The sequence below is a fragment of the Cygnus atratus genome, chromosome Z, assembly GCF_013377495.2.
Source record: "Cygnus atratus isolate AKBS03 ecotype Queensland, Australia chromosome Z, CAtr_DNAZoo_HiC_assembly, whole genome shotgun sequence".
Classification (NCBI taxonomy): Eukaryota; Metazoa; Chordata; class Aves; order Anseriformes; family Anatidae; genus Cygnus; species Cygnus atratus.
The window spans coordinates 67,840,422-67,863,315 of NC_066396.1; the positions used below are offsets into that span (position 1 = coordinate 67,840,422).

The window sequence follows — 22,894 nt, forward strand, 5'->3', positions numbered from 1 at the left end:
AAGACGCTCCCTGCCCACCCTGAGCCATGAAAGTAACCCATACGGATAAAAAAGTGAGTATAACAAACAGTGACAGCAGTAAGTTTAAGAAAACCTTCCTTCCCCCTGAGGCTGCTCCTCACCTCCCCGCCCCGCCCCGCCCCGCCCCGTCTCGGCTCGGTTCGGGGTGCCCGGACGGGGCCGGTCTGTCTCCCGCTGCACCTCGGGGCTCGCCGGGTTTCCGCCGCTCGGGTACCGCCCGCCCGGAAGGCGCCGCAGGTGAGGCCGCCGGGGCGGGCCGGGCCGGGCCGGGCAGGGTGCGGAGCCCCGGGGCCGGTGCCGCAGCGGGCAGGTGCCGGGGCTCTTCCCCCGCCGCCGCCGCGCCGAGCGCCGGCCATGTCGCGGAGCGCCTCGTCCCCGCCGCCCGCCGGCTCCTCGCCGCCGCCGCTGCCCCTGCAGCCGCCCTGCGGCCCTGTCGGCGGGGCGGACGAGCTCAAGCCGGTGCGGCGGTTCGTCCCCGACTCCTGGAAGAACTTCTTCAGGGGCAGGCGCGGCCGGGAGGCCGGCTGGGGCAGCACGGCGTCCGACATCAGGTACGTGTCGGACGGGGTCGAGTGCTCGCCGCCCGCATCGCCCGGCCCGAGGCGGGCAGAGCCCAGGTCGGTGCCCGGCTCCTACAGGGACCCCTATGGAGGATCGGGCGTCAGCTGCCCCTCGAGGAAGGAGGCCGAGGCCATGCTGCGCGGGGACTCGCTGGGGTCGCTGGAGCACTGCGCTCCCACTGGCATGACCTACAGCGAGCGGGTGGAGGCCTACCACCAGCGGTACGCCTACATGAAGTCCTGGGCTGGCCTGCTCAGGATCCTCTGCGTGGTGGAGCTGCTGCTGGGCGCCGCCGTCTTCGCCTGCGTGACGGCCTATGTACACAAGGACAACGAGTGGTACAACATGTTTGGGTACTCGCAGCCCTACAGCTATGGGGCCGGCGGCACCTACGGAGGCTACTACTACAGCGGACCCAAAACTCCCTTTGTCCTGGTAGTAGCTGGTGTGGCGTGGATAGTCACCATCGTGCTGCTGGTGCTTGGCATGTCGATGTACTACCGGACCATCCTCCTCGATTCCAACTGGTGGCCACTAACTGAGTTTGGCATTAACGTGGCCATGTTCTTTCTGTACATGTCGGCGGGCATAGTATATGTCAATGACATCAACCGAGGTGGTCTCTGCTATTACCAGTTGTTTAAGACTCCGATAAATGCCTCTTTTTGCCGCGTAGAAGGGGGTCAGACAGCAGCAATCATCTTCTTGTTCGTCACAGTGGTTGTCTATCTGATTAGTGCATTGGTTTGTCTGAAGCTGTGGAGGCACGAAGGAGCCAGGAGGCACCGGGAGTTAATGGAACGAGAGGTAGGTCCTGAGCATCTGTCTTTTCTCTGGTGGGTATGGTGTGGTGGGCACCGCTCTAAGATCTTCCTGTGCCAAAGACTGGTCTTATCAGGTGTGCAGCAAGCCCAAAGCCTTTGAGGGTGGGCTTTCACAAATCTCAGATCGCTGAATAAAAGGTGCATTGAAGATGCCTGGTCCAAAATCTTTTTTATTATTGACTCTGGTAAGGAAAGGGCTCTGTTCACTTTGTAATACTGGGTTCTCTTCCTGCAGCAGGTGATGAACTGCTTCCTGGTGTGTGTTTTCCAAACAAAGGAAGAAATGAACAATGTGCCTGTTCAGCTCTAGTAGGGTTGGGCTTAAAGCCACCTAGCATTTCTTTGAAGAATGTGCTTTCAGCATGTGAAGTGCTAGCGTAAGCCACAATAAGAATATGAAGTATGGATTTGGGCTTACAAGCAAAATTCCAAGATACTTCTTTTTGTCTTTTTAGCTTTCCATATAGTAGTACTAGACAATAATATTAATAATAGAGCTGCCTAGATCTAGGTGTCTCAGATTTCAATTGATTTCATCTTTTGAATTAAACTATCTTGCATTTGCTGCTGGCTTTGCCCCTACTAGAAACTTTCAGTGCTCACCTAGTTAATGATAAACTGTAATAGTGGAGACCTAGCACTATCAGCTAGAGCATTCGAAGTCATTTGTGTAAAAACCTCTTTCATGTGAATGCCCCAACAAAAAACTTTTTAAAATCAATAGAACTTAACATACCTTTAAAACTTTCAATGAAACCTGCAAAAGCCTAACTTACTAGGCGTCAGCATGTAAATGATTTTAGTAAGGGATACCAAGAAGTTGTGTTTCATCAGCTTTATGATTGCAGTTTGTTGATTTGCAGCATTTTCATTTAATGCTGTTTTTTTTCCCAACATCTTGCATGAAACTGAGGCTCCCCTTTTGAAAAGTGAATTGCAGATGCATGATAAAAGTTTATGTTTAACAAATTTTTAAATATGTCCTTCAAGAATGAGGTGATTGTTGGCATTACATTGAAGGTTGCTCAGACATTCTTCCCTCTTATTATCAATGTTATTTTATTCTAGTTATTTAAGATTTTTATTTTTTAAGCCAATACTTCTAAAGCCAATAATACAGATTAGGCGAGAGGTTACTCTGGAGAGCACTGTGCAAAATAGCTGCTGGTTGAGTTACTGGTTAGCGCGCTGCTGTGTTTGCTAGGCAATGAACTAGACTGCAGAGTGTCAGCAAGTTAATACACGCTGGCATGTGAAATAATAAAGGTGATTGGGAACTGGATGGAGTATTTCCTCTACACTGCTGCATACAGCTGTGCTACAGAAGATCCTGTGGTTTTTGGTGATTGTGTTCATTCCAACATTCTTAACTAGTCTTGAAAGAAATTGATCTAAAAATATTCCTTATGCTAAATCTGTTCATACTTGAATATAAATACATAACTCTCTGTACAGCTTGACTCTGGGGGGGGAAATGTTTGTGTCTGTTTTTTTTCTTTTTTTTTTAATCTTATTATTGCTTAAAATAAAACATTAAAGGTCTTCTAATTATTTTTTTTTATAGATGAAAACACAGTCGTCTTTACCAGAAAAGAAGGTAGGAAGCAAATTTATTTTTCTCTTTGTTTACTGGCATTTCAAAATGTGTATTCTTTTTCTTTTGACTCTTTGTTTTGGCTGACCTTCCAACTGGGGGGAGGGCGGGGGGGGGGACTAGGAAAAGATTAGGTTTAATTCTTTAATGTAGTCGGGATGGTGTTCTACCTAGAAGATTTGGAAGAAGCTTTTGAAGAAGTTACCACTCGTTAGTCTAGGTTATAAAATTTACTGTAGACAGCAAATCTGGTGTCTGTTTCTGTATGTGACCTTACCCTCTTTCATGAAGTGACAAGTTCTGTAGCACTTATCATAGAGTTTTGCAGACTTGACTGTAACAGCAGAGCGTCTGATGCATTGCACGTTTTGGGGATTTTTTTTCCCTCCTGGTTGCCTACTTAGATCGGAGAGTAGCCAGTGGAAGCACAGTAGCAGGTGCTCTGTAACTTCAGTTTGCTTCTGTGACTCTAAGACTGCTTCAGGTCCCCTTTGCAAGCTTTGAAATACCAGCAAAAAGGAGGATTTTAGTGCTTCTGATGCAGAAAGAAGCAGGTGCATACACTACAGAGGTTGAATGGGATCTTAATACAAACGATGTTGATGATTCCCAGAGAATTTCTGGTGTTTCTTTCAGTCCTAAATGTCTCCCAGTAGATACTGTGAATTTCCTACCACTGTCTTCTCTGTTGCTTACTTCAGTACTGAATCAGGAGCCTTTAGCCTTTTTTTTTTTTTGTGTGTGTTCTGAGGCGACTCCATGAGCTATTATTTCTGGATCAAGGGATAAACTAGAATAGTAAGCAAGGGGAAGAGGAAACTCCAGTTACTATGTGAGAAACATTACTAATTCTTTCCTAATTTTCTCATTATAGTAAAGGTTGTAAAGAATGTACTGCTGTTAGTTCTCTTATCCCTGTCTTCCCATTAATTGGATACTTTATGGAGTTTGTTATATTGCATTTGAAGGAAAGCCGACTTTATTTGGAACTAATTTTTTTTTTTCCTTTTAAAACTTAGTATGGCAGTGATGATGGACCAAGAGAAGAGGCCAATTACAGGCAGCTTAAATCAGTGGAAAGGAAACAGGAACTACTTAATGGTCATATACCTGCAGGCCACATTCCTAAACCTATAGTGATGCCAGACTACTTAGCGTAAGTGACTTGACTTTGATAAATGAACATAATGGAGAATACTCAAATGATGTTTTTCACTCAGTATTTCTCATATATACATTCACGTTTTCTGTGTCATACTGCATGTGCTGTGGGAACTCATAATTCTTTATCAATGCCATAGACACAGTAATATAAACAAGGAATCTGAAATTTTAAAAACAAATAACCCCCCAAACCCAACCAAAATGTTAGAACACACTGTTATAATCTAGTGTGTAGAATAATTACCAGAGTATAATTACCACCACACAGGCAATATATGTGGGAAATTACTTGACTTTTTGCCACTGAAATTTGACTAATCTTCTACTTACTCTAGTGCTAAACTGATAATATTCTCCCTTTTAAAGAGCAGGCCTTTACATGGTCAAGTATAAGACCATAAATTGATTTATATACAATTTGGCATAGCTTTCAATGCTTTACATACATGAAAATTTCATCAGGTTACAAAATCAGCAAACAATAGAGGAATACTCTATTGATGTCAAGGGTCTGTGTGTTTGTTGAAGTCGTATGTCTAATACTAGTCCCTGAAAATCCTTTTTTTGAAGGAAATACCCAGCAATTCAAACAAATGAAATGCGAGACCGGTACAAAGCAGTATTCAATGATCAGTTTGCTGAGTATAAAGAACTGTCTGCGGAAGTTAATGCTGTATTAAAAAAATTTGATGAGCTGGATGCATTGATGAGACAGCTTCCTCATCATCCTGGAAGTATATATGTAAGTACCTGTGAAATGGGCTCATGGAAAGCACAGGTAGTATTAAGCAGATTCTGACTGACTTTCTTTGGGCACAACATCTAGTAATACTGACAGTGGCTCAGTAGGAGAGACAGTTTTCCCCAAATATGTACTTTCTTGTTTGGTCATCAGTCAACACTGCTAAGTTGCAATTAGATTGTATTGTTTTTTTTTTTTTCTTTTTTTTCATGCTATCAGCTTTTAAGTTTGAGTAAATTATTTAACTTAACTTATTTTCACTACTTCTCAAGTTCAAAATGTACAACTAAAATAAATCAATAAATTTGATCAACTGAAAGATTGACTTCTGACAAGTATTTTGTAGAATTTACATGAAGATACATAGTGTACTCAATGTGTTTAAAAATGTGTGATCTCTCTTCTTAGGAACAGGAAAGGATATCAAAAGTTCTGCAAGAATACAAGAAAAAGAAAAACGTGAGTGATTTCAGCTTTACATTGCTCATTAATCTAAAGAATAGCAAAGAGAATGTAAATAGTCAGCATTTCTGATACTAGGTACAATTTGCTAGTTCAGGGTAACCATACCAATTACAGGGCTTCATATATTTTGTCTTTTAAAACTGTAGCATACTACCCACTTGATTCATGCCAACAACCTGTTTTGACAGTAATGATTTTACTAGTCAGATGTGGAAGAAAACAGTTTTAAGTATTTCAGTCTTCTAAGAGTACATCTCATCTATTAACATTTCAGAGTCCTTTCGGAGGACAGCTTAGTTTTTGGGATCCAGTTTATATATATTCACTAGCTGGCACAAACAACAGATACATTAACAAAAAGAGAGTCTTAGCCTTCAAAAGAAGTTGTGCATTTTCTTTGTGGCATGAAACTGAAGTGGACTTTCAAAAACAATTTCCAGTGTGATCCAAAAGGTTTCACTTTGTCATTTTTAAATGCCAGCAGTATTCCATTAAAAAAGTCATACATTAAAAGTACCTTTTTTTTTTCTCATAAAATTCAAATCTTGTGTCCACGTTAAGTTTCATTGCTCTTTTGGGAAAGGGGTTTATTAGACATACCAGAACACACCCATAAAATTATGTAGAAGAATGTCACTTATATGTAGAGATTTCTGTTTAAAAGCTGCTTTGTTTACTGAGTAACTACAGCATATTAAAGCAGAACTTCTTCCTGTAGCCCTTCACAAAGGAACGAGAAACAGGAAGGAAATAAGAAAAGAAAGAATATGACTTTGGAGAATAATTGTTTAATGTCTTTAATCAAGAACATCACCGGTAATAGACTACTTTTGAATGAAACTGAAAACATAAATATTAATATAAGGGTTTGTGTGTTTTTGGCAGGATCCTGCATTCCTGGAGAAAAAGGAGCGTTGTGAATACCTAAAGAATAAGCTTTCTCACATAAAACAACGAATTCAGGACTATGATAAAGTTATGAATTGGAATGTACAAATTTAGCAGTGCCTTGACGTCGGGGATACTACTTTCTAGTTTTTAAATCAATATGCATATTTTAAAATATTTATTTACTTTCAGAACTGTACACTTTCTATGGGGATAAGTGCCTAATCATTTTGTCACTTATTTAGATATTGTACGTTATGGTCAGGTTTTGTATGCAGATCAGTTATAAGTCCTTGTTTAGAATACCAGTGTTAACATTCTGCTCTCATCAGCCAGTACACAGCCTGGCCTCTTAAGAATGCATACTTTATTTGAAAATACTGTATCTGCAGAGTCCACTAGAAAAAGCAGTTCTAAATACTGTGTCAAAAGTGTGCATATAAATGCTGTAACAATTTCAGATTTTATGTATAGATGACATCTTAATGGTGTCAGAAAGAGTTGAGCTGTTCCTTGTGGCTGGGGTTTGGTAGGGTAATTCATGACATAGAAGTACTCTATAGAATTATTTTCTACTTGGAAAGTAGGAAATCGGTTTTATAAGACTACTGTATTTTCAAATTCTCTGCTGTATGTCAGAAGTTATCTGGAATTTTACCTAATAAGGGATGCAGAATAAGTTCCCGTTTAAGCAATAATTGTATGGTGGGTTTTGTTTTTTTTATGTTCCTCTGTAGAGATGGCACAACAAATACGTGACCTCAAGGGAAGAGAGGTACAGGGTTGGAATCATGTTTAGTGGTCCACTAGCATTGCTAGTGTTCTCTACATACATTTTAGGGTTCATCTTAGTAGGTTTCTGTGGGCTTAAAGAAAAGGAAAACATGCCTTTTCTTTGTCAGCAAGATACAGGACTTTTTGTTTTGGAAAAGTGTTAAGATTCCCTTGGTGCAGGTGTTTGAGAACTCATTATTCAGAAAACGAAATTGTTTCCCATTTGAAGTATAAATTACTAGCATCTTTTATAAGGGCAGGTAGGATGTTTTGTGTATTTTCTAAAGCATAAATTTTCATATTGTGTCTTGGAGATACAGGTTTGTATATGCAAATCTTCTCACAAGTCAGTGAATTCTCTTCTTTGTATGCTTTTTCACATCTTTGTTTACTCTTTTACTTAGTAAAATTGTTAAAAGCATTGATAGTTTCTTTGTACAGTTTTCTGTAACTCCAAGTTGACCTTTCTGAAATACATTTTAATTAAAAAAAGGCAGTGTAACTATGTTATTCTATTGTTCCTAAAGGCATTTGGTTAGAAAAGAGGTGCTCTGCTTAAGGTTATTTTAATACTTGTTTTACTGATTGTGTTTTCTTCAAAAGGAAAGGTTTCAACTCTGGCATTAATGTAACGGGAAGGTGTAGGAAAGCTGTTTCCAGTTTAGAACAGTGATGGTAGTGTCAGTGTTGCCACCATTTTCAGTGTTGGAAGTGCATTGCTATACCTCGCTCTGAGAGTTAAATTCCCTTTTGAGTTTTGAGCCCTTATCATTCATGATGCAATCATGATGGCTGCAAACTCACATTCGTATTTATGAAGTTGACATTCCAGTTTTATCAGCCACTTAAATTCCATGAGTTTTAGTGGATGAAGTAAACAATACAAGACACTCTGGGAACAGAGTTAGAAAACTTGGCACCTCTTCATTTGAAAAAACTTCAGTCTGATCCACCTGAACAGTCTTTCAGTATTTCTGTCAGTCTGAGGTCAGACAATAGTAAGTGTTATCCTTTGTTCTCCTACTTGTCTCAATTGTCTCTTCTTCAGGCATCTCTCCTTTTCAAAGAGGAGGAAACCCTTCTACCTTATAAAGGAGCTAGACCAAGTGTTTTATACCTATTGTGCTTTACATATTTTAAAAAATTAACTCTTGTTTGTAAGCTCCTTGTCCAAGACTGCAATCTAAATCCCCTTTCACAGTACACTCGGGTTTCTTGTTCTCAGTAGAAATTCTGGGCTTTATGTCAGTACCAGAAGACAACTGATCGAAGTTTAAGGATCAACTGATGTTTATAAAATGCTAAAAAAGAAGCTTACTATGTTTTCTGTAGAATCATAGAATGGTTTGGGTTGGAAGAGACCTTTAAAGATCATCTAATCCACCACCACAGGTTGTGAAAAGCCCCATCCAACCTGGTGGAAGGGGCATCAACAACTTCCCAGGGCAACCTGCTCCTGTATCTAACCTCCCTCATAGTAAAGAATGTCTTTCATATGTCTAATCTAAATCTAACCTTTTTTTCAGTTTAAAACCATTACCTTTTGTCCTGTCGCTACAGTTAAAATGTCTAGCTCCATCTTTCTGATAAACTCCTTGTGTATATTGAAACATTGCAATTGTAGAATTGTAGAATGGCTCAGGTTGGAAGGGACCTTAAAGACCATCCCCAATTCCCCTGCCATAAGCAGGGACACCTCCCACCAGACCAAGTTGCCTGAAGCCCCATCCAGTCTGGTCTTGAATACCTCCAGGGATGGGGCATCCACAACCTCTCTGGGCAACCTGTGCCAGTGCCTCACCACCCTCTGAGTGAAGAATTTCCTCCTAACCTCTAATCTAAATCTCCCCTCTTTTAGTTTGAAATCATTCCCCCTTGTCCTATAGTTACCTGCACAAGCAAAAAGTTGCTCTCCATCTTTTTTATAAGCCCCCTTTAAGTACTGAAATATTGCAGTCTAACAAATCTGTATCTCCCCAGTCTAGATGCAAGAGTGTTGTGGAGGAGGGACTATATCAAGGCCTTACAGAAGATTGTCTGCACCCTTAGTTGGCCTTTCTCACATAGGAACAAAGAGATGCATCTTCAGTCTCCCTTTGAAAGTGGTGTCAGTTTCGGTCTCTGACGAACTGGCTTCTGGACCCTCAGACAGTGTTTCTGCATACCCTTTCCAGAAACATCATGCTTCTCTTCCTGCTGATTTCCCAACAAATAGGTAGGGAAAAGAGCACATAGTGCTAGAAAAAGGGAAAAAGCTCAGCAGAGACAGTTGAGTGTGGCACTCTCCACATTTCCCAGCAAGGTGCCACAGGAGAAGGCGTTTACCTTCACACCTTATGAAATCTGGCAGGGCAACACTATCACCTTTGTGTAAATCACTTGCTCAATCCTGAGTCTGTCACACGGCCAAAGGTTGCTAAGCAGGCAGTTTCGGTGTATGTAATTGGTGAGCTGGTTTTGATCTAACCTATCAAAGGACGACTGAAAAGAAACTTGGCTACAGTGCTCCGACCATGCCAAAATAGAAACAAAGACATTTTAATCTCTTGGAGAAATCAAGATTAGTGAAATAACTAATGGCTGGGAGTTGAAAGCCAACCAAATACAAGATAGAAACGTGGAGTAAATTTACTGAAAATTAGTTACAATCATTGAAAGTGGTCTCTTGATACCCTTAAAGAACAGAAGGTAAACTAGGTAAACTGAATTTGCTAGATGATTATCACCTAGATCTCTCTATGCAGTCTCTTTACTCCTGACTTTGTTAAACTACATGGCTACATGTATGTAAACAGTCTGCTATGTGACCTTACTAGTGTGACTGGGTTTTTTGCAGAAGGTGGTTATCATTTATTTGAATCTTAAGTAATATTGCTATACATGGCAAACATTCAGCATGCATTTTTACATAGGGTCTCTCAGACAATGAGTTCATGTAGGAAGACCTTTTATGCTTCAGTCTTCATCTTAGAAAATGCTCACCTGTCTCTGCAGATCCACAAAGGCAAATGTCCAAGAGACTTCCAGTTTCCACGTCAGGGAAGCATTCAGACAGATGTGTTGGTGGTATAGTGGTGAGCATAGCTGCATTCCAAGCAGTTGACCCGCGTTCTATTCCCGGCCAACGCACACCAGCTTTTGCAGGGCAAGCAGGCGATCAGGACCCAGTCAGCATGGGTTTATGAAAGGCAGGTCCTGCTTGACGAACCTCATCTCCTTCTATGACAAAGTGATGCGGTTGGTGGATGAGGGAAAGACTGTGGATGTGTTCTACCTTGACTTCAGTAAGGCTTTTGACACCATTTCCCACAGCATTCTCCTTGAGAAACTGGCTGCTCGTTGGCCTGGACTGGCATAAGCTTCGTTGGGTTAGAAACTGGCTGGGTAGCCAGGCCCAAAGAGTTGTGGTGAATGGAGTTAAATCCAATTGGAGGCCGGTCACTAGTGGAGTCCCCCAGGGCTCAGTACTGGGGCCAGTTCTCTTTAATATCTTTATCGATGATCTGGATGAGGGGTTCGAGTGCACCCTCAGTAAGTTTGCAGATGACACCAAGTTAGGTGCGTGTATCAATCTGCTCGAGGGTAGGAATGCTCTGCAGGAGGATCTGGATAGGCTGGACTGATGGGCTGAGGCCAACTGTATGAAGTTCAGCAAGGCCAAGTGCCGGGTCCTGCACCTGGGTCGCAACAACCCCAAGCAGCGCTACAGGCTGGGAGATGAGTGGTTAGAAAGCTGCCTGGCAGAGAAGGACCTGGGAATACTGGTTGATAGGCAGCTGAATATGAGCCAGCAGTGTGCTCAGGTGGCCAAGAAGACCAACAGCATCCTGGCTTGCATAAGAAACAGTGTGGCCAGCAGGGCTAGGGAAGTGATTGTTCCCCTGTACTTGGCTCTGGTGAGGCCGCGCCTCGAGTACTGTGTTCAGTTTTGGGCCCCTCGCTACGAGAAGGACATCAAGGTTCTCGAGTGAGTCCAGAGAAGGGCAACGAAGCTGGTGAGGGGTCTGGAGAACAAGTCTTACGAGGAGCGGCTGGGGGAGCTGGGATTGTTCAGCCTGGAGAAGAGGAGGCTAAGGGGTGACCTTATCGCTCTCTATAGGTACCTTAAAGGAGGCTGTAGCGAGGTGGGGGTTGGTCTATTCTCCTACGTGCCTGGTGACAGGACAAGGGGGAATGGGCTAAAGTTGCACCAGGGGAGGTTTAGTTTGGATATTAGGAAGAACTTCTTTACCAAAAGGGTTGTTAGGCATTGGAATATGCTGCTCAGGGAAGTGGTTGAGTCACCATCCCTGGAGGTCTTTAAAAGATGTTTAGATGTAGAGCATAGTGATATGATTTAGAGGAGGACTTGTTAGTGTTAGGTCAGAGGTTGGACTCAGTGATCTTCAAGGTCTCTTCCAACCTAGATGATTCTGTGATTCTGTGAACGTAAGAGTTTTCTAACTGGACTTAAGTAAGTTAGAAAGGGGCAGTATTCATAAACTCTTTGCTAATTTGTACCTTTAGTACTGTCTAATGAGTATAAACAAGCATATGCATCACATAGTAGGGCCAATTGGCTTTAATGACAACATAGCAACTAAAGATACTGGTGCTAATGAAAAACCTAATCGGTATGGATTTGAATTTTTAGTTAGTTCATTTCAAAATTGTGATGGGATTTGAAGCATTTGGACTATCATAATCTGAAAGATGCATTTATAGATGGCTTGCATCTGAAAGATGCATTCCTGTCCAGAATTAAAATTCTTTGCCTTGATAATAAAAAAATATCCTTGTTCTGACAGAAGCATCATTTCTCCCTTTTTCTGCTAGAATTTTTAGCTTGCACCTGTCTTTTCATGTTGACATTTTATAAATTGGACTTCTTCCTTCTTAAGAAAGGATGGCATGTGACCTAGTGGGAGTAGATCAAGCTACAACTACATACTTGCTTATAGAAGCAAATGTTAACTTATTAAAATGAAGATTTTTTTTTTTTAATCTTAAGTAGTTTTCATTGTTTTCCTTTTAAATGTCATAGATTTTTCCCAGGTTTGGTTTAATTGAAAGCCAATTCTCTTTCTCATCTGTTTCCTGTGTATTTATAAATTGCTCCTGATAAATGCCGCAGTCTGAAAGATATTGAAATGGTAAGTTTTGCTAAGTTCCCTGTTCCTGGTTAAGGAAATGCTACTTCTGTTTAAATGTTATCTTCTTCATTTCTTGTCTTACTTGGATGCAGAGTGACACCCCTTAGAAACGGATGCTTGGTGACTTTCCTGTAATTCAAGAGGTCAAACCCAGTTTTGGCATGTTTCCATTGTATCCAGTAAAGCTATGATTGCTCTGCAGAGATGTTGGCTAAAATGATCTGTGCTTCATTATGATGCTTATGAAATTCTTGGTGACTTAAGTCTACCTATTTGTATTACTCACCTACAGCAGATTGGATCAAAGTAATGAATAAGTGTGCTGTAACAATATAGTTTTTCACTGATGACAATGTATGGAGTAAAATCTTGCTATTGATCAGTTGATTCTGCAAACCTGAAAGGGTTTGAATTTGTAGAAATAGCTGCTCAGCTTTTAGTATATTAATAAGTAAATTAATATTTGTAGAGGATTTGAATGCTGAATACTTGAGTTAGGGGTGGAACAAGAAACAAAGAAAGAAAATCTAGAAAAAAAAATAAAAGTTAGTCTTATTTAGGGTTTTCAGATCTGTTTCCTTTAGGATAATACATTTATTTTTTAATGATGTATGTATTAATGATACGACATGCTTTTTTAACAACCATACTTGAGTTTCAAACTTTACTTGAAAACATCTGTTAACTTGTATAAAGGTCAGTACACTGACTGTAAAGTAGTTGTGCTTCTTTCAGAAAATGACTACTGATGTTAAGAATAATCATGTTAAGTGCTCATACATGTAAGGACTGTTGCTTGGCTTTGGTGCTGCTGTTTCTTATTTGGATTCCAGTTTTTGCAGTTCACATAATCCTGAAATTAGAGTAGGAGAAATAGTTTTTCAGATTGGAGGTCCCAAGAAATAGTGCATAGTACCATTTCTGATTTCATGCACAGAGCCTTACAAAAGACTTCACTGCTGCATATTGGCTGCTTATTCATCTGTAGATAGGTCTCCAGTTCCTGCTTTCCCAAAGATGTGCTAACTAGTGCATGTTTTATGCAGTAGTTTTTGTTTTTTTTAAAGAAGCCTTGTGGTTTTGTAAACTACACTTAAACAATTTAGTTTATAAATTCTTACAATTTGTCAGATAGAATTGTTTTGTTTTTACATAATTCCCTCTTCCTCCAAACCCCTTTACATTGTTCTATTCTTCTTCGGGAAAAAAAAAAATATATATATATTAAGATTAAAGCTACTTGGAGTCTTTAATGCCTAGAAACATTCTTAAAAACTGTACAGTAGCTCTATTTTTTCTCTACCTCCTCTGTGAAGAAATGAAGTTTTGCACCTACAGGTAGGACTGAATATATCTTTTATTGTGCGCTGCCTCTAAGATGGATCAATGCTGCTCATAATTATTTTAGGTATAAGCAAAACATAGTCATGAAACATCAAAGTGCCTGAAACTAATTATTTACTTTTATATTTTTGATGTCTGAAAAGAAAAAAAAATCTGAAAAGATTTCCAACTATTTTCATACATGAAGCAGCACACTTTTACATAATTATTTCTTTTTACTTGTCTTGTGGCAAATCAAACACTTGCAAGCTTTTAAAACTGCATGTAATTTTCATTCCAGCAAATAATTTCAGACATATTCTTACAGTTCCAGAATCCACACTAGGAGATTTTAAGTATAGTTTTAGACCTTGTAAAATTACTGGAACATGTAAAACACCTGTGATATATTTGTTTGTCCTAAAAAATTACATATGCTTTCCTATTCCTACAATGCATGTACTCTTAGGCTTTCTTCCTCTATGCCTATCGTTCAGTAGTTAAGGTGATTTTCTTTTTCTACCACTGTGTATCATTCTGTTCCAGAGATACATAAAAATTGTATGTAGGCAAGTGTAAATAAAATGTACGTAATTTTTCTTTTTCACAACAGATTTCAGATGTTTAATGTTTCATAATTTTTATCCTGATTTTCTATTAGTGAGTTTGTTCTGATAACAAATCTGTCACCTTGTTCACATCTGATCTTGTATGTGTGCTTTTTCCCTGCTACTTCACCTCCATAAAGGCCAATCCATCCTACAGCAGCACAGCAGTCATGTCTTCTCAAGCAATGTGACATTAATTCATACAGATGAAAACACACTTATTTAAACAAGTCATTCTCTAACTAGTGCTGTTGTAATGTAGGGACCATGTTGTGCTTCATTTGCCATCATCTGATGTGATACTAGTGCAGAATTTTTTGTCAATTGTTTGCCACATTGTTAAATGTGGTTTTAAAACCTTTACTACAGTAGTTGTAAAAGGTGGTTAGTTAACATCTGTAAACATAACGGTGCTTTTTCAGTGTGAGAAGCACAACCAAACTGTCTTCTGTCTGCCTATGAAGATAATCACTTTTACAAGGGCTTCACATTTCTTCTTTGGAGAGTACTATGAGACAAGAACACAGTTTTTCTACTGGATGTTAAAACTGTGACAGTTTGTTTCTTGGTAGTTTGTGTCTTGACAGAGTTTTGTGCAAACAACTTAATATCAAGGCTGTAAAATGAAATAGTCTGTTGTCCTGTCTTGAAAAGCAAGTGAAAATAAAAAGCTCTAGGAAGTTTTCATCTCTAATTCCTACATTACACCATCTTCTAGTGTACCGTTGTGGTATTTATAGACAAAAAGTAAACTTTTCCAAAGTTGCATTGGTATGTATGGTTAGAACTCATCCAGTTCACTATCATGACCAGTATGTTAATATCTAAAAGCACTTCTGCTGTAATTTGTGATATCAATAGCTGCTGGATATGAGCTAAAGAGGTTTTCTTTTATCATTCAGTCTCTTCATTAACTGTTATCCTGGCCCTCAGAATTAATTGTATGCTTGCAAAAGAGAGAAGCAGGAAAGGTAAAAGAAACTTGAGTGATCGTAGAATATCTGAGTTGGAAAGGACCCGCAAGGATCATTGAGTCCAACTCCTGGGTGCCTAAAGGACCACCCCAAAAAAAAAAAAAATCTTCAAAATATGTTTCTGCTCTCCCTGAGAAAATTCCTGCCAGAACCATTGAGAGGAACACTAGAACACTAGGTGGCTGAAGGTCAAGTAGCGTAATTACTGCCCAACCCGCCATCCACCCAGTTCACAACCCAATACTCCCGAAGCCACTTGAGTTATTCAGCTTGCTCATCCTCACTGTTATCTGGCTGAGTATCAACTTGAGACTAGTTTCCAATGGATGACATAGTATAAGAGCAATTGTGTGCAACTGTACATTCACTTCTCAGTACTTTGGACTATTTCTACCACATTTGGCAGAAGAGAAACAGACCCAAAAAATCTAGTTTTAATTTCATAAAAATGTATATTTCTACTTGTGTTCCAACACAAATGCTTCATTGCGAAATTACCTGCTACTAAATGAGTAACACAAGAAACTCCACACAGAATACTACAATCCTTGAGAAAAAAGGTTTTACGTTTTTGCTTCCAGTAAGATGCCTGGTCTGAAGGAGGTCTCTAACCAGCAGCAGCAGCAGATCATCACTAAACTGCATCCATTCACTTAACAAAGAGTAGCTTAAATATACAATGGGCTGTATTTCTTACAAGCAGAAGAGGACTGGCATTTTGGGGATGAAATCGGCTGGTACTTGCATTTTTAAAACCAGACAGGGATAGGAGCTGGAGTTTTAAATGGTAAGTAGTGAAAAGCTACATCATGTGCAATTAACACAGGAGCAATAAGCGCACCTGTGCCATGGAATCTCAACACCCCAGCCTGCTTTTGAAATGCAACTGGGAGTTAACTGTTGTATTGGGTTTACATGGCAAGGTTTTTGCACCAGGGGGCCTGCAGGGGTGGCCTCTGTGAAGCTGTCCCATGTTAGACAAGGGCCAAGTTTCAGCTGGCTCCAAAGGGACCTGCTGCTGGCCAGAGCCAAACCAGTAAGTGATGTTTGTGCCTCTGGGAGAACAGATTTAAGGAATAGAAAGAACTTCTGTGCAACAGCGGCTGGGAGAGAGGGGTGAGAGCCAGCCCTACAGCCCTAAAGGGCAGTGCAGCAGGAGGGCAGGAGGTGCTCCAGGCATGCAGCAGCAGTTCCCCTGTGGCCTGTGGAGAGGCCCCTGGTGGAGCAGGCTGTCCCCCTACAGCCCATGGGTCCCACATGGAGCAGATCTCCACACTGCAACCCGTGGACGAGCCCCTGGTGGAGCAGGGGGATGTGGCCTGTGTTATAAATTAGTTTGGTAAAAATCATTCCCGACACATCGTGGGTAAGGTAGACCGAATTCTAATTTATTTGAGCAATTCAGCAAGCAGCGATAAATAAAACAGCGCTGGGCAGCCGGGGAGTCTCCTGCTCTGCCAACGGCGCGCACCCCTAAGCCCACCAGAGTCTCGATTTATAGTCTTGTGGTTCCGGGTTTTTAGTGGCACATCCTGGTGTCTTCTTACACTGCAAGGCCTGTTGCTAGGGAGTCTTCGTCAGTCCTCTGGTGGTCGTGAGGATGAAGATCGTCGTCTTCCTCTGTGTTGGGGTCGTGACTTTGCTGCTGCTATGTGTGTTCCCACGCGGGGGGGGAATGCCATTGTGCCCTTTTTTGGAGCTGGTTTCTACTGCAATTGTTAACTTAACAGGAAATTCCTATACTTGTTTTTTTCCTTCAACAGGATATTGGGGGTATAAGCAGTTAATCGTTGAAAACCTTCCCATCAGCAATATTTAATGAACAAACAAGGCTTTACCCATTACAATCCCCCCTTTTTCTCTGTATCATTTTGTTCATTAAATCTATTTAGTTCTAATTGACTCAGGATTAATGTTTCCTCTAGTAGGGGTCTATCATTTATCGATTCGTACTTTGTCCTCATAAGCATCAGATGAGCAGCCTCCAATCTACCTTTAACAATAGCTATGACTTTGTTAAGGATACAAGGACCAAACGTTAGTCCTAGGGTTAATAAAATCAGCGGGCCAGCTATTGTTGACAACAGAGTGGTGAGCCACGGCGAGTGATTATACCAGGACTCGTACCAGCTTTGTTGTTTGGGCCTCCCGCTCTCTTTTTTCTCTTTTCCAATCCTTCTCGAAGTTTGGTCATGGTATCTCTCACAATTCCAGTATGGTCAGCATATACACAACATTCCTCCTTGAGTGCGGCGCACAACCCTCCTTGTTGTAAATACAATAAATCTAGTCCTCTGCGATTCTGTAATACTACTTCGGATAACGATCTTACAGATTTTTCTAAAGCACTGATAGATTTTTCAATTCTGGCTAAATCTTCATCCACAGCCGCTCTCAGAGAGGTGATCTCTTTTCCTTGTTTGATTAATGAGGCAACCCCTGTGCCTACCCCTGCACCCCCCCAAATTATTAGGGTAGCCACGGTCAATGTGGAAATTGGTTCCCGTTTTGTCAAATGGTGTTCTTGATTGATCTGATTGTCATACATAAAACTCTCTGGGTGGTAGAGTATCTTTGGAATAATTATTACTTGAACACAGAATTCTACAGACTCATCGAACAAGTCCAGGGATAGACAAGGGGTAACTCCCATCTTTGAGCATACCCACCTAGCATTCTCTGCAGGTAATAACCATTTCGCCGTTTTTTTTTTTTATACTTCCGACATTAGTTTGATTTGCACACAAGTGCATTTTATCGGGCGGGACTTGTCCCACGCATCTCCCCTTCCCACTTACTTGGGTCATCGTTATGCCCTGACTCTCTTTCCCCCATGTACATTGCAAGGGATTGGATCCATTTACCCGCCAGGCCTTCTCATTGACCCCTACAGCTTCATAAAAGGGCGGCCTTACCCCATAACAGAGCCAGCACCGCTCAGTCAGATTAGGGCTGGTGGCGTTTAACAGCTGGTAGCTTACCTGCATTAATTTCCACAGGGAATTTTTCCCATTGTCGTTCTCGAGACTCTGGACAATAGGGTCATTATTAACAGTGACATTCCTGGTATTATTCTTGATACCCTCTCTATCCAAACTTGGGTTCAATACCGGGTTGGGTCCCATCGATTCAGGTTCCGGTGGTACAACCTCCTTTTTTATAAATATTAAACCTCCTCTATCGGCTCCAGGTTCCCAATATCTCACACCCCACGTTTTCCCTGTAAACCAGGCTGGGTCAGTTGGATTCGTTATATTAACATACAGTTGTTCACTAATCTCCATAGGGCATCCGGATCCCTCCGCTCCAGTCTCGGCTTGGAGGCCTACATCCATAGGGTCCATATCCTACAGTTAGGAACTTATCCCTCCCCGCTCCAGGACTCCAATCTGAAGCAATTGTTTCACAACCCCAATAAGCACAATAGTAGGAGTTGGGATAATTGCAGTATCCCCTTCCTGGGTTCGAGCTAGGGCAGAAGTAGAAACCTATTTGGTTCAGACACGGACTTATGGGTGCCAGTTGACAAAGGGATGTGAGAAAACTGGGTGCACCCGCTGTAGTTACTTGTTCAATGATAGTTTGGTCCTCCCACCTAATTAAACTCCACCTAAAGGGCTGGTGCAAATATCCCCCGTCAGCTCCGGCTGGACAGGGGATATTTAGTAAGAGAGGTAGCACCAACATACACCAGAAGGGCAACGTCCATTTATAATTCTGGGGAGGTTGTTTCGAGTCACGGTGGGTACCAGGGCAGTTCATTCGGCCAGATCCCATTATCCAAAATAGAGGTGGGTACCACATAATCCGCCCCACCGTTGTACCCCTCTGCCTTGCCCGCCTACTTGGTTGCCTCAAGCAGCGGGGTTTACTTTCTTCACGGCAGCAAGGGTAATCTTCAGGGGCCTAGGTACCGACTTTCCTGTTCCAGCCACTCCCAGTCCCAGTTACTCACTCCTCCTTAGGCGCGTTACCCTACTGATGTATGGGGTTTGGCACATTAAGGAATTTCCCCTCCCCTACTTCCCAGTTCCCATTTACAATGAACCTGTTTATTCCTTAGAGAGGGTTATGAGTCATACGATCGCGAATTCGCCCATCAGTCCCTTTTCGCAGGGTCAGCTTCAAACCTCCAGGTCGGCTGGTTACTCTCCACCGCTCCTCCGGTATTGGTCCTTTAACTCGGCTGGCATGAGTCCATCCTTTCTCGGCTGTCTGGATAGCTGTGTCTGTGGTAAGTAGTACAAGGCAGGGTCCTTCCCAACGAGGAGTTAAAGAGGCCTCTTTCCAGGATTTTATCAGAACCTGGTCTCCTGGTTTGATCCTGTGTATGGCCATCTCTAGAGGGGGGCGTTGTACCACTAATCCCTTTTCACGCAGCTGCCTCCTCCTAATCATAAGTGGTACTACATATGATTGTATTTGGGACTCTTCCAGCTGAGGGTGATCAGTTGGGAGCTCTAAATCATATGGCATCCCGTATAACATCTCAAAAGGGGAGATTCCTACATCTGCTCGGGGCTGGGTTCTTAGGTTTAGTAAAGCCAATGGAAGGCATTTTACCCATGAGGTTTTTGTTTCTATCATCAACTTGGTTAATTGTTTTTTTATTTCCCCATTCATCCTTTCTACCTTTCCTGAACTTTGTGGATGCCACGGGGTGTGATATTCCCATTTGGTCCCCACAGAGGAGAGAGTGTTTCTGGCTAATTTTGAGACAAAATGCGGCCCCCTGTCAGAGTCTATTGCCTCGATCGATCCATATCGAGGGATTATGTTCTCCAACAGTATCTTGACCACCGTCTGAGCCGTAGCTCGGGCTACTGGAAAGGCTTCCACAAAATGAGTTAGGTGGTCAACCATTACCAGTAAGTATTTATATCGTCCCACCTTTGGCAGCTCTGTGAAATCTGTTTGAATTCTAGCAAATGGTCTATGGGCTAATTCTCTTCCCCCTAAAGGCCTCCCTCTTAGTTGTTGCTTATTTACTCTTTGGCAGATCATACATTCATTAACTATTCTCTTAGCGATATTGTATATACCAATACACATATACTTCGTAGCAAATTGGTCCACCAGCGCTTGAGTTCCCCAGTGAGTTTTTTTCGTGGAAGTTCTGCATAACCCTCAGAGCCAAAGATTTCGGGAGAACCTCTCGGCCATCAGGGAGTTCCCATTTACCTTCAGTTATTTCCTTCACACCCATTTGAGTTAATTTGTCTTTCTCTTGCACAGTGAAGCTGAGGATGAAATGTTGCTCCCCATGGAGATGGCAGTAGCTATATCGGGGGCTGTTACATCTACAGTACACTGCCTCTGTTCCATAATCCTTCCAACAATCATAACAGGGGAACTCGGTTAAATCCTTCCCACAAGATGGGCAATCTTTCCAATTCTCCTTGGTATATATCATCATCAGCGCTGCCCTTCTGGCTTCCTGATCAGCTAGGTTGTTTCCCCTAACTAGTGGGTTCAATCCCTTCTGGTGTCCTCTCAAATGTACTACTGCTATTCCTATTGGCCCTCTCAAAGCCTGCAAAATTTCAGTGATCAATTCCTGATGAATCAATCCCTTACCTTGAGAGTTTATTAGGCCCCTTTCTTCCCAAATTTTTCCAAAAGTATGCACTACCCCAAAAGCATACTTGGAATCAGTATATATGGTTCCAATTTTACCTTTTAACATTTGTAGGGCCCTTAATACTGCATATAGTTGGCATGCTTGGGCCGACCAACTGGGACTCAGAGGTCCTGACTCTATTACAAAGAAGTTTTCTCCATTGATAATTGCATATCCTGACCTCCTTTTTCCCTCGACCACCCTTGACGAACCATCCACAAACAGCTTCTCCCCTTCGGCCAGTTCCTCCTCCTCTAGGTCTGGCCTAATTTTTGTCTGTTCTTCTATATTACGCAAGCAGTCGTGGGATATGTCTCCTTTTGGTTCCCCATATAAGAACTGCGCCGGGTTTTGTAGAGCTGTCGTTTCAAGCTCCAATTTAGGTGAGGAGATTAAGATGCCTTCATATTTCAGGAGCCGTGCATCAGTTATCCATTTGTCAGCCTTTTGCTGCAGAATCCCCCTTATATTGTGGGGTGACAATACTCTTAATTCGCCCCCAAAGGTGATTTTATGTGCTTCTTCCACCAAGAGCGCAGCCGCAACCACTGCCTGGAGACAGGTGGGCCATCCCCTACTCACGGGGTCTAAAAGTTTAGAAAGATATCCCACGGGTTTCTTTTTTTCCCGCCCAGTCTTGAGTTAAGACCCCGAACGCTGTCCCCTCCTCTGTGTTAATAAATAGATAAAAGGGTCTCTTCACATTGGGTAAATTTAACATGGGAGCGTTCACTAAATCCATTTTTAAGTCTATCAGGCTTTGCTCATCGCTTTGGCTCCATTTCATTAATCCTTCCCCAACCAGTTTCTGATACAAAAACTTCACCTTACTACTATAATTTTCAATCCATTGCCAACAATATCCTAACAATCCCAGCAGCTGCCTAACTTGTCTTTTGCTTTTTGGCGCTTGTAGTGACAAAATCCCATTTACTCGTTCGGGGTCTAGTTTCTTAGTGCCTTTACTTAGCCAATGTCCTAAATATTTCACCTCTTCCTCCGTAAATTGTAATTTTGACTTTGATACTTTTAGTCCCTTTAAGCTCAAGAAGTTTAGTAGCTTGATACTTTCTGTCCTGACTGCCTCCTGACTCTCTCCTGCTAACAACAAATCATCCACATATTGGACTAAGGTTACTTCAGGATTCGGTTCATAGTTCTCTAATACTTGTTCTAATGCCTGACCAAATAGATTTGGTGATTCCGTGAATCCTTGGGGAAGCACAGTCCATCTTAATTGTTGTTTCCGATGGGTTGCAGGGTCTTCCCACTCGAAAGCAAAATAATCCCTGCATTCCCTTTTTAAAGGACATGCCCAAAATGCATCTTTTAGGTCTATGACACTATACCATCTCTGCACTGGGGACAGCTGGCTTAGCAAGGTATGTGGGTTAGCTACTACAGGAAATCTGGTTATTGTTCTTTTATTGACTTCTCTCAAATCTTGGACTAGCCGATAAGAGCCATCCAGGTTTCCTGATAGGTAATATAGGAGTGTTATGAGGTGACATGCAAGGCTCCAGTAATCCCTGTTGTAGTTACCTCTTGATTACTGGGTGCAGCCCCTCCCTGCCTTCTTGAGACACTGGGTATTGTTTTACCCTGATGGGAATCTCAGGATTCCTGATAGTGACTTCACAGGGACTAATATTTTAGCGGCCTACTGATTCGGGAGAATACCACACCTCGGGATTTATTTTTGCCTCATCCTCTACCGTGAGGGTGTATAATTTAACTTCAATCCCTTTATTCTTCACCTCCAAATTAATTTTTAGCTTAATCATTAGGTCTCTTCCCAACAGGTTATATTCAGCTTCTGGTACTAATAAAAAGGATCCTGTGCAACTTTGGGCTGGGGTCTCTATTTCCACCCCTTTTATTACTGAGACCCTAAAGGGCTCTCCTTTGGCTCCTATCACCTGTAATTTCTCCGAGGAAGGTTGACATCCCCGGGGTACCATTTGGACAGTCGATCTTTCTGCCCCTGAGTCCACAAGGAACTCCACTTCTTGATGCTGGGGACCTAACTTCAATTTTATCAAGGGCTCCGTTATACCAGAAGTCCCCAGCAGATGGAGCCCCTGACTCCCCTAATCTTCTTTAAACATTCGCTCATCTTGTAAGCGTTTTCTGCAGTCCTTTTTCATGTGTCCCTTCTTTTGGCAATAAAAACATTCTATCTGTCTTAGATCCCTCTGATCACT

The 22,894-nt window shown here is 41.9% G+C and overlaps 1 protein-coding gene across 1 annotated transcript; it reads left to right on the forward strand.

Moving 5' to 3' along the window:
• Positions 1 to 375: 375 nt before the first annotated feature.
• On the forward strand, positions 376 to 7,580 carry MARVELD2 (MARVEL domain containing 2). Its single transcript, XM_035569033.2, has 6 exons — positions 376 to 1,389; positions 2,971 to 3,003; positions 4,020 to 4,156; positions 4,735 to 4,906; positions 5,315 to 5,365; positions 6,257 to 7,580. The coding sequence occupies exons 1-6, from the start codon at positions 376 to 378 to the stop codon at positions 6,371 to 6,373; spliced, it is 1,524 nt and encodes a 507-aa protein (XP_035424926.1). The 3' UTR covers positions 6,374 to 7,580.
• Positions 7,581 to 22,894: the final 15,314 nt, after the last annotated feature.

Excerpts from the sequence above, each read along its gene's own strand:
- MARVELD2 (XM_035569033.2), top strand. The coding sequence starts at position 376 with ATGTCGCGGAGCGCCTCGTCCCCGCCGCCCGCCGGCTCCTCGCCGCCG. Across the intron at positions 1,390-2,970 it reads GGGAGTTAATGGAACGAGAG|ATGAAAACACAGTCGTCTTT; the intron begins GTAGGTCCTGAG and ends TTTTTTTTATAG. Across the intron at positions 4,157-4,734 it reads GTGATGCCAGACTACTTAGC|GAAATACCCAGCAATTCAAA; the intron begins GTAAGTGACTTG and ends CTTTTTTTGAAG.